Raw genomic sequence first — 12,191 nt, 5'->3', positions numbered from 1 at the left:
TTATCTAAACGAGTCAAACAGGAACACAACTTATAATCAGATTGTAACCATGTTAAAAACTTATAATTAATTTGTAAACATGTTAAACAACTTATAACCGTTTACAACCCGTTTATCTAAACAAGTCAAACATAAGTCAAACATAAACATAATTTATAACTGTTTGCAACCCTTTTTATCTAAACGAGTGAAACATGAACACAACTTATAACCCGTTACAACCTGTTAGATCACTTATGACTAAGTTGTAAACATGTTATAACTATTTATCCACATGTCAAAGTGTTTTAACATGTCTACAACTGTACGGCTTGATTTTAAGTATATAACATATTTCAAAAGCCCGACAACCTGTCTGACTCGTTTATTTAAATGCGTTACGTGGATCATGATCTTGTTAGGTTAGGTTGATTCATCACTTCAACCCGTCAACCCGAATACCCAATACCATATACACTTTATATTATATCACTTTTGAAATTGAATATTATTATGAACTCTTCAATTATTAACAGAAATTATTTAAAAAAAAAAGTTGGAAATCACACATCATAGTTTAAACAATGTCAACTCTTACATTAACATCCAACCTTAAACCATCACACTAATACAAAACTCAACCATTTTTAATACAAACACATTTTCTCTTTTAATTCTCTTTCTGCATGGATGGCTGCCACCACTTCCACCACCACCATCGTCGTCGTACTCGTCCTCATCCACGTCATCATCACCAACTCCGCCACCATTAACTCCGGATCCATCTCCCCGAATTTCACAGCCTCCCACTACTTATTCATCGAAAATTCGGGCGACTTCCTTCGCTCTATTAACCGCAATTACACAGCCGCCATAGCCAACTCGCAGCCCACATCGCCGTCATTCTACTTATTAATATACCATACTGCCTCACACGCCGTCGTGTGGGCCGCCAACCGCAACACCCCTATTTCCAGCTCGGGCCAACTCAGCCTCTCGTCCACGGGCTTAACCATCAACGACGATAACGGGAAACCCGTTTGGTCAACGGGACCAATCGGGTCAATGATTACGGCTCTGCAGCTCCTGGACTCAGGAAATTTAGTACTGGTTGACCAGTTTAATAAAACTGTGTGGCAGTCGTTTGACTTTCCGACTGACACAATAGTCCCCGGTCAAAAATTCCCTGTAGGGAAATTTTTGACCGCTAGTGTTTCTCCAGAGGACTTTTTCGCTGGTGAATACACTTTTACGTTAACCTCTGCCGACGGGTTACTGCAGTGGCAGAGATTAACGTATTACAAATTATCCATGGATCCCAAGTCCATAAAAGACTCAGACCGACCCGTTTCGTACCTGATGGTAAACGGGTCGGGTTGCAACCTGTTTTCCAACCCAGGGTCGGAAATTGCTATTAATGTCATGATGACATCAGCAGTTTCAGATTACCGAATATTGAAAATTTCAATATTCGGTAGTCTGGTTGTTATGCGGTACACAAATAATAATTGGGTGACAGATTTCACCACGCCAGCAGACAGTTGCCGGGCCCCACTCCGGTGTGGTAAACTCGGCCTCTGTTCTGCCGGTGGGTGTTCCTGTCCCCCAGGGTTTCGGAACGACCCGAATATGAATTCGGGTTGCTCGTTTTCGGATGATTCGCTCAAGTTACCGGAGTCTTGTGGACCGCAATTGGGGGGTTTTGTTTATGTGCCGCTCGGGGCGGGTTTGAGTTATTTTTCGGTTGATTTTACGAACCCGGTTAGAAACAATGTTGGGTTATCATCATGTGAAGCTATTTGTTCTTCAAATTGTTCATGTTTGGCTTTGTTTTATGGAAATAGATCCGGGTCATGTTATTTGATTGAGAACCATTTGGGTTCATTCATTTCAAGCAATAATAATAATAATAATGGTGATGATGTTAAGTTAGGGTTCATCAAGGCAATATCATTAACAAATCAAGACAATTCGTCGGTTTCGGACTTCCCGGTTATCGGGTTAGTGTTACTTCCGGCTTCCGGGGTCGTGTTAATACTAATTTTGGCGATTTGGATGAGTCGAAGAACCCGAAATTGTAAGATGAAACCGAGTTCGAAGAAGCTCGTTGACCATCCGGATCCGTACTCGGATGATCTAGAAATGTTTTTCATCGCGGGTTTACCCGTTCGGTTTAGTTACGAGGATCTCGTGTGGGCCACCGGGGATTTTAGTACGCCCGTCGGGTCGGGTGGGTTCGGGACGGTTTATAAAGGTGTCCTTCGAGACAAGACGGCGGTGGCGGTGAAGAAGATCACGGCTTTCGGGTCGCAAGGACATAAGGAATTCGGGACCGAAATCGCGGTTATTGGGAATATTCATCATGTTAATCTTGTTAGACTCAAGGGGTTTTGTACACACGGGCGGGACCGGTTCTTGGTGTATGAGTACATGAACCGTGGTTCGTTGGACCGGACTTTGTTTGGGCCGGGTCCGCCTTTGGAGTGGCAAGAACGGTTTGAGATCGCGGTGGGGACCGCTCGTGGTCTTGCGTACTTGCATAGCGGGTGCGAGCACAAGATCATACATTGTGACGTTAAGCCCGAAAATATTCTTTTAAGCAATGATATGCAAGTAAAGATTTCAGATTTTGGATTGTCGAAACTATTGAGTCCCGAGCAATCGGGTTTGTTTACAACCATGAGAGGGACCCGTGGGTACCTAGCACCCGAGTGGCTCACGAACGAGGCTATTTCAGATAAAACCGATGTTTATAGCTACGGTATGGTATTATTGGAGTTAATCCAAGGTAGAAAAAATTGTGGCCATGCACAAACCCATGGGTCAGAGAACCCGAATACTGGCCCTCAGGGCCAGTCCTCGGGTTCATCTGGGTCTGAAAACCGTTATCATGCACGTTCGTTCTATTTTCCGTTACAAGCATTGGAGATGCATGAACAAGGTAGATACTTGGACCTAGTGGACCCGAGGCTAGCGGGTCGGGTGACAAAAGACGAAGCCGAGAAGCTAGTCAAGGTGGCTTTATGTTGCGTGCAAGAGGAACCATCGTTGCGACCCACAATGGCTAATGTGGTCGCGATGCTAGAAGGAACATTGCCCGTTGGTACGCCTCGATTGGAGTCTTTAAACTTTTTGAGGTTCTATGGAAGGCGGTTCAACGAGCCGTCAACGGCTGTAACCGGGGAAGAGGTTGAGTTACCCAGCGGGTTTATGGTATCGACCGCGGAGAAAAGTGGTACGGGTGCTTCCGGGTACTTGTTTTCGTATATGTCGTCAACACAAGTTTCGGGACCTAGATAACGGTTAGAAAATAAGTGTATCTTAATTCAGTATACTTATAATTGCTTAAAATAATTTATAGAATGTTGTTATGTAATTAAATAAGAAAGGTAAACTTAATGCATATTCTTGTTACATATCACTTTTTTGTTAGACTGTGTATGGCGTGTTTCGGTGCGGTTTAGGGCTAAAATCAAAACTTTAGTTTTTGAATTTTTGAACCGCTCAGTTTTTATTTTTTCGGTTTTTATTTTAGTTTTGTTTTTTTCGGATTTTGCCATTTGAGCTTGAAAAGTTTATGCTGAAAAAAGGTTGACAAAAATAATGAATTTAGGTATACATATAAATTTGTTAATTGTTAACTAATAGACTATTATATATATGATAAAAAATATTATAAATCGCATAATTATTAAATTCTTATAAATTACTTCAAAAATAAAATAAAAATTTAGGATTTCGGTTCGGTTTTTGGGTTTTATTTCGGGTTTTACAATAACATAAAACCAAATCGTCAATTTTTGTGTCGGTTTGGATTTTTCGGTTTTTTCGTTTCGGACCGGTTTTTTCGGTTTTTGCACACCTTTGCTTTTTGTTATGTATAACCATAATCCATATAGTTCATGAGTCACTAGATGAAACGGATCATTTTTAGTGAGTTAGAATTGCGTAAACGAGCTTAGCCAAGCCTGGTTGGTCTCGAGATCTAGTTTAACAAGTTAGCTCGGCTTGGTTGGTTTATCTTGGTGAGCTAAAATGCGAAGCTAGAGCCTGGCTCGTAAAAAGTTCGAGTCAACTCGTTTAATTTAGAAAATAAATAAATATTGTAATTTGTTTACACTAGCTTATACATAAAAAGAAAATAGTAACAATTGTAACTTAATATATTGCATTTTTTTTATATATTCTAATTTCTAAGCATTCACCTTCTTAGCTGAGTTTTTGATTTAATTTCATTTTTTATACATTAGTGAAAAATAGTATCAAAATAATATCAAGCAATGAGTCACACCATGACATTATGAATAGAATATTAATTTTGGAATACCAAGCAACCATTCATAACATAAACCCACATTAAAATATAGAGTCATTAACATTATCAACTTGCCGACTTAAAATTATAAAAAAGAAAAAAAAATCCAACTAACTTAAGTTTTAATTTTTAAACTTATGATAACCCACATTAAAAAAAACTAAGCCCATGGAATAAATTTGATATCATCCTCAATCATATAATTAAATATTTTTTTTTATCTTTTTACCATAATTTATAATTTATGACATAAGCTCGACCACTTGGCTGAAGTTAGGCAATCACCCATCCTTAGTGCAACGGAAGTCACACCAACCATGGTCCGTGCGCTTGCCTTCTTTTTTATATAGCACCAATCCTCCTTTGTTTTTTCCTTCGCCACCGATGTGAGATAACCTTTAAAGAAAATATCGTCAAATATTTTTAGTGTCATAGTGGCATAAGATTATAGTATATGCATGGCTATTTTCCAATTTTGAAAATCAAAAAAAGAAATAATAAAAGTAATTAACTAAAAGAAGTTTTCGAAGCCAAATATATTATAAAAATGTAATATTTTTAGGGATGTGATATTCATACACCACCCTCCATATAGGACTATACGAAATGTATAAGCCATGAATGACTGAATGACCCGCATAACTATATACGAGTCATATAAGTTTTCAACAACTTAGGTCTTATTCGACCCGTATATAGCTTTATACAAGCCACATAGACGAAATGTGGTGTGTGAAGATGATGTCTATTTTTAACGTACATAATATATAAAACTATAACCTACATAATATTAAAGGTCATTTTTAATTCATGAAAAGGTAAGACAAGTTAAGAATTTAAACCAATTTGGAATATCAAGCAAGAGTCATACCATAACGTTATAAAATAATATCAATTTTAGTCGTGCCATAAAATGGAGTCATAAATATTATCAACATGGAGTTAAAAAGTAAAATTATAAAATAATGTCAAGTTGATTTGTTGTTATAAAGCCTAGTCCTTGGCAATTTTTTTAATATCTTTTCTTAATTGAAACTAGTTTCTATAATACATGAAAATCATGGGTGATATACATGCATAGAGATAGAGTCATATATATAGAGGTGCACAAACCGGTTAATAAGCCCAAACCAATTCAGGTTATAAACAAAACCACTTTAGTCCATGAATGGTCAAAACTGGTTTTGACCATTTCTGAGAGAAACCAGTTTCAGGTGGGCATAATCAAACCGTATCTAAATTGGTTAGGGTTAGGCTGAAACCGGTTTGGGCCTAAACCGAGGTTTTTTTACATTAATTATTAAACACAAACTAAAGAAAAATAAATGAGAATCAGTGTTTTAAAAACCGGTTTAAACCGGCCGGTTGAACCGGTTAAACCGGATTTCGCACTCTAGGCCAGTATTTATGGCCGATTTGCTAGAACATCGTACCGGCGGTTTTTGTCTAAAATACCTGTTTTAACCGGTAAACCGGTTTTAAGCCCGATAAATTTTTGATATTTGCGGCCCATATTTTTTCAAAAATACTTTTAACCCAACAATTAACATTCAAACTTGTAAACTTTATGACTATTTTTTTTAAAAATTGATTGCTTTTGCATTATTATTCTAATATGGATTAACTTTTGGATTATTTTTTTGTAATAAGAATCATTTAGTTTTATGTTATTTTTGGATTGAAATTACATTTATAGGAAATTATAAGGTAAACTATTCAACCGGTTGAACCTCCCGGTATAACCCGGTTAAACCGGTTGTACCGTTTTATAGCTCAATCCGGTACAAGTAAAATACCGGTTTTTAAAACATTGATGAGAATGCACGTTTTTATTCAATAATCTAAACTTCAATAACAACGTAAATTAAAAAAAAAAACTCGTGATGTAATTTTTATTTATGAGGCTTGACCTTTTATTCATCACTCAAATCAAATCGGTTAGAAGCATGTTATCAGGCCGGTTCAAAAACTAGTTAACCAGGCTAGAATGCTTTTTAAAAAGAGTTATATGGACTTATAAGACTCTCATTAAACTAAAGTTTTATGCAGGGGCTGCGCGAACGCAAGCCCACACTGCCACAAATTATGACGTAGGCTCGACCACTTGGGCCGACCTTAGGCAGACACCCCTCCTAAGTGCAATGGAGGTCACCAACCTAGGCCATGGACCTTCTACATCATCCATTGACTCCGTCCAGGTAAGTGAGTAATTATTTGGCCTGGCTCAGTTTTTATATCGACCCACTCTTTATTTGTTTTCTTTTCTACACCAATGTGGGATAACCTCTAAATTGCTTAATCACTTTCCTTATTTCGTTTTCCTATTTCTTTTATATTTAGAGTTATGCTTTATTTGATTTTAAAGATGATAACCAAATATGATTTGTGGTTTACTCATCATCACCATCACCATCATCACCATCACCATACTCAGTAAATCTCACTAATACCAAGGCTATGGTAATTATAATCAACTCACAAAGATTGAAACGAAACATAACCGACATTGTTGTTAAACTTTAAATAACGCATTACACGTAGTGAAAAACTGAAATTGTGTTTTACTGTTCCGTGCATAGTAATTTTTCACCCACTAAGACCCAAGCTTTATTTTAAGTATGATTGGTTTTATTATCCAAAAGAGGTTACAACGTCACTTGTTGTCTTTTTTATTTGCTACTTTATCGTAATCGTGTTGAATTGTTAAACGAAAGAGTTTGTTTTATATTAAAAGAAAGATTGTTACTTGTAAGATTTAGTAGTCACTTTCTACCATATTATTAAACACACATAATCTTTGGCAAAGTACACACATTTAGATATGTGAATTTGCTAAATCAAATAGGGAAGATGAGTATCATATTCTTGGATTTCAAAACATAAGTTTTTGTAACGAATGTCCAATGATAAGTGTAAAAGGTGGGATTAGTGGTAAGAATATTCTCATGTGAGAGAAATATAAGTTATTAAAATAAATGAATTCTTTGTTATAACCAAAAAAGAATAGAGATGAGAAAGGCGTTTCATTCATGTGACTTCAACAATATACAACAAATATATATATATATATATATATATATATATATATATATATATATATATATATATATATATATATATATATACTAGTTGTAACTTATTTGATTCATAAGTAGAAGAATGATGAGACATTATGCATGTCCTTTATGATTGTAGTGAACATTTAGAGTGATGATTTATATATATATATATATATATATATATATTCTCGGACTTTTGGTCGAGGAATAATTTGGCAGTGTCAAAGTTCTATTTAATTATTTCAAAATTCTCTCTTTATTAGTTCAATAGTTCCTCTAGTTGATCTTTGGATCAACATTGTAAAATGTGATTATATAAACTATTAAGAACAAGATTTATATAAATGGACATGGATAATTTTTATCAAACTTATACCTCTCTTTTAAGAATATATGATGAGTTGAAGTATCATATACGACCAAATTTCTTGAGATTTATAGCAAAACATGTCAAGGTATTTGTTTCTAATGCTTTATGCATTTTAACCCTTTAGGGATTTTTATGGGAACGTCATTCAAGTGTCCCGACATTCATTAGGTTTATATGAAGTCTCGTTTAGAATGCGAGACTGATTAAATATCAAGTGATTATCGTATCCATTACAAGAGATCAAATATAAGCTTCCTTATATTTAGCTAATATGATTTAAGAAAAACCGTTAAAAGTTGTGACGTATTCTCATAATCTCATTTGTTCTGCTTTTTTTTATTTTAAATGCACCCTTTTATACATGTTGTACTATTTTATACATAATTTATAGAAATCTCGTTTTCATTTAATACCGTTGTTTCTTTTAAAACTTTGTATTTCTCTTATAAGGCAGTTTCTTTTCTTCTATAATCATATTATACACTTATAAGAGAGCTACATCTTTTGGGGTCTTATCATAAAATGATATTTGATTAACGATACTTTTAATTAAAAAATTAAAATTTATAAAAATAAAATATAAAAAAAAGGTGATCAACAACTTTTAAGTTTATTAGTAATAAATACCAATTAAATACAATTAATTACTTATCTTGACTTTAAAAACAAGAGATCAGACTATGCCTTTCATTAAATTCCAGGTCAATTAATTTCTTATCAACTAAAATTTGTCATTTTTACTTTGAATCATTGATTACGTGATGATCCACTTTTCACATTTCTCGTACTAATATCACTTTTTGTTTGAAAAAAGAAATTGTGTCTTTTCGTTATTGATTGAGTCTTTTTTTCCTTTACGTTGTATTTTTTTTTCTTGATATTGTATTATATTACTTACCATTATGTTATATTTTGTTCAGCATTTTGTTATATTTGCGATATGTTGTGTCCTTTTTTATTTATTAACGTGGTTTTTGTTTATTTTCGTCGTTTCACTTTTTCTATCATTGTGTCTTTTCGGGATTTTTTTTTCATTTTTTTATTTATATTTTGAGTTATGATTTTTATTATTATTATTATTATTATTATTATTATTATTATTATTTTGTCACAAATATTTATTGCACTTCTTATTTTTGTCACCCTTCTCATTTAACTTTTTTCTATATATATAGATCATGTATCATATCAAACCATTTATTATTTTACTTGTTGCATCTTGATGACAACATTTATTATTTTACCTATTGCATCTTAATGACAGCATATGCATATGTTATAATATTATCCGTTACCATATCATGTAAACAACATTATATATATACACACTCAAGGCATTGGTCTTTTGAGTAGAGATACACAATGAAAAATTTGTTTATCTATGTATTGATATTTATAGGGTTAAATGTTGTTAACAGTTGCTCCGAATTTCTAGATGGGTATAATGTAAACATCAAGTCGGACATCAACGACCCTGTGACCTTTCATTGTGCAACAAAATATACTGACGCGGGAATGCACGTGCTTCGACCGGACAGACCCTCTTTCGAGTGGTCGCTTTGCAATGATGAGGTCGAGATACCGACTATATTAATGTGTCATTTTTGGTGGAAAAATCATGAACAAATAATGGAGGCGTTTAGCCCTGACTTAGCTGTATGGTGTAGTATAGATGCAAAAGCAAGTCATGTATGTAATTGGGAAGTTAGAGATGATGGGTTTTACTATTATCATAGTCAAAGTCAAACATGGCAAAAGGAGCATTCTTGGATACAAGTTCCTCCTAGTAAACTCATGTGATATGGTTAATTGACATTGTTCTTTGATTCATATTCAACTGAATGAATAAATGCATCTTAGTGAAATTTCTCATCTCTTTTAATTCATGTGATATGGTTTATGATCGGTTTTGGTTTGGGTTAAGACCAATTTCTTGACCAGGTTATGATCGGTTTCGGTTCTATGTTTGGCCATTTTCGGTTCTGTTTAGAATTGGTTTTGGTAGAGAAAATTACAATCCAGTTCCAAACCTACGGCTTCAATCGGTTACAAACCGGTTTCTACATAATCAATTTCAAATTGGTTCGGTTTCGGTTTAGTTTTCGAGTCAGTTGAACAAACCGGTTAATGACCCCAAACCGATTTCGGTTATAAGCCACAACTTGTTTAGTCCATGAATGGTCCAAACCGATTTGACCGATTCGAGGTTAGATACCGGTTTCGGGTGTGCATAATCGAACCCTGTCCAAATTGGTTAGGGTTGGATTGTAATCAGTTTGACATAGGGCTTTCACTTTTACCCAAAACCGGAAACCTAACCCGAAAAAACCCGAACCCAAACTAACCCGACCTAAAAACCCCGAACCCGAGAAAAGGCCAACCCAAACACGAACCCGAACCAAAGTACTTTGGGCTGTTTCTTGGGTCTGATTTCCAGGTTTCGGGTTAACCCGGAAAACCGAATAAACTATATGTTTAAAATCATGATATTATTATTAGGTATGTACACCGATATGGAACACTCTACATATTCCACTTGTTCTTATTACACCTATTATGGTTGATCGACTATTCATTATTTATGTCTTTTCTATTTATTGCTAATAACAACTCTAGTATAAGAATATGTTGCGTTGCTAGGTTATGTTTATTTATCATTTGGTTATTTACTCAACGAGTAAAGAGAAATATGTGGCTTTAGTTTTCGCGTTGTAGCTTTTCTTTACTTTTTTTAATTTTCTTCACTTTTTTTAATTTTCTTTTTCTTTTCTTAGATATCCGAAACCCGATTCACCCAACCCAAATAACCCAAACCCGATAAACCGTGAGAGATTTGGGTTGGGGTTCAAGTCTTGAAGCCCGAAGAACCTGACCCGAAAAACAAACCCAAAAACCACCCCTAGTACTTTGGCCCAAAACTGGTCCCCTTGGAACTTTTTTTAAAACTTTATTTATTAACACCATCTTAACAAAAATAACCGAAAATCACATTTTTATTTAATATTCAAAACTTAAATAACACCGTAAATTAAAAATTAAACATCAAACTCTTAATACATTTTATGAGGTTAAACTTTCTATTAGTCACTCGATGCAAATTACCGAATTGGGTCAAACCGGTTTTTATGTGTTTTACCTTTCAGACCGCACGGAAACCGGTTAATCGATAGAACCGATTGTTTTGGCAAAGTGTGGATGCATAATTAATTAGAACTTTCTATTCGTCACTCGATGCAAATTACCGAATTGGTCCGTGTGGATGCATAATTAATTAGAACTTAGAAGTGGTTAGTTGAATTGGTAAAAATTTTAAGTGCTGCTTGGCTGCAAAGGTTACATGGGCTTTTTATAAAGAGTTACATGGACCAATAAGACCAACTTTAGACTAACATATTGTCTATGGGCTGCGCGAATGCAAGCTCCAACTGCCACAAATTATGACATAGGCTCGATTAGAGGTGCACAAAAAAACTCGAACCCGGAATCAGACCTTAAAAAACCCGGAACTGGTTTTTTTATACCCGGGTTTTTAATACCCGACCCTACCCGTAGGGCACCGATAGGGTATGCATTTCAGTACCAAAACCTGTGCCCGAACCGGACCCGATTTGTACCCGGTAATACCCGAAAACCCGAACCGGTTCCATACCCAGAACCAGGTTTTTCCAATACCCGAAACCGGGTTTTTCAAATACCCGATCTATACCCGAATTACCCGAAAAATAACTGGAAAATACCAAAAAAAATACCCCTAAAAAGTGCAACTCTAAAAATTCTAATCTATACCCGAAAAATATCCGAAAAAAAAGCCGAAAAAAACCCAAAAATGTGATTTTTTTCAATACCTGGAAATAGGGTATTCAAATACATGGTTTTAGAATACCCGGTTTTAGAATATTGCTGGTTCTATATCCGACCCGAACCCGATACATAGGGTATGGTTTTAGAGGCAATACCCGGACCCGAACCCGACTCGGGTATTAATAATACCCGATTTTTCAATACCTGATCATACCTGAACCCGATTCCATGCCCGAACCCGGGTTTTTCTAATACCCGATTTGTGCACCTCTAGGCTCGACCACTTGGGCCGGCCTTAGGCGGACATTCCTCCAAAGTGCAATGGAGGTCACCAACCTAGGCCATGGACCTTCTTGATTGTCCGTTGACCCCGTCCAGGTAAGTAAGTAATCCATTGGCTTTGGTCAGTTTTTATATAGACCCACTCTTTGTTTGTTTGCTTTTCCACGCCAATGTAGGATAACCTCTAAACTGCTTATTCAACTTTTATTGTTAGTATTACTATTGACTAAACAAAGTTAACCTTGAATGAATAATCCATGAACCGAACCATTGTGCGAGCAGTTCATTAACTTATTAAACGAAGGTTAACTAGTAGCATATTGTTTACTAGATCAAGCATAACTCATGATGTTGTTGCTATACGTATCAATTGTGTAACTTGAAT

At 35.3% G+C, this 12,191-nt stretch overlaps 1 protein-coding gene, 1 non-coding gene and 1 pseudogene across 2 annotated transcripts; 1 reads left to right on the top strand and 2 right to left on the bottom strand.

The window, feature by feature from the left end:
* Positions 1 to 521: 521 nt before the first annotated feature.
* Positions 522 to 3,400, top strand: LOC143602240 (G-type lectin S-receptor-like serine/threonine-protein kinase At5g35370). Its single transcript, XM_077079422.1, has one exon. The coding sequence runs from the start codon at positions 670 to 672 to the stop codon at positions 3,277 to 3,279; it is 2,610 nt and encodes an 869-aa protein (XP_076935537.1). The 5' UTR covers positions 522 to 669; the 3' UTR covers positions 3,280 to 3,400.
* A 2,939-nt stretch (positions 3,401 to 6,339) lies between these two features.
* On the bottom strand, positions 6,340 to 6,500 carry LOC143602244 (U1 spliceosomal RNA). Its single transcript, XR_013147798.1, has one exon. It is a non-coding gene; the product is annotated as a U1 spliceosomal RNA (small nuclear RNA).
* Positions 6,501 to 11,762: 5,262 nt separating this feature from the next.
* On the bottom strand, positions 11,763 to 11,910 carry LOC143602245 (U1 spliceosomal RNA; annotated as a pseudogene).
* Between the last annotated feature and the right edge of the window lie 281 nt (positions 11,911 to 12,191).

This window comes from Bidens hawaiensis, unplaced genomic scaffold (assembly GCF_021521415.1).
Source record: "Bidens hawaiensis isolate Kalapana, Puna unplaced genomic scaffold, B.hawaiensis_p1.1 tig00058175_1, whole genome shotgun sequence".
NCBI lineage: Eukaryota > Viridiplantae > Streptophyta > Magnoliopsida > Asterales > Asteraceae > Bidens > Bidens hawaiensis.
Note: the sequence above shows the minus strand (reverse complement) of the source record. Positions and strands in the feature narration are given on the sequence as shown.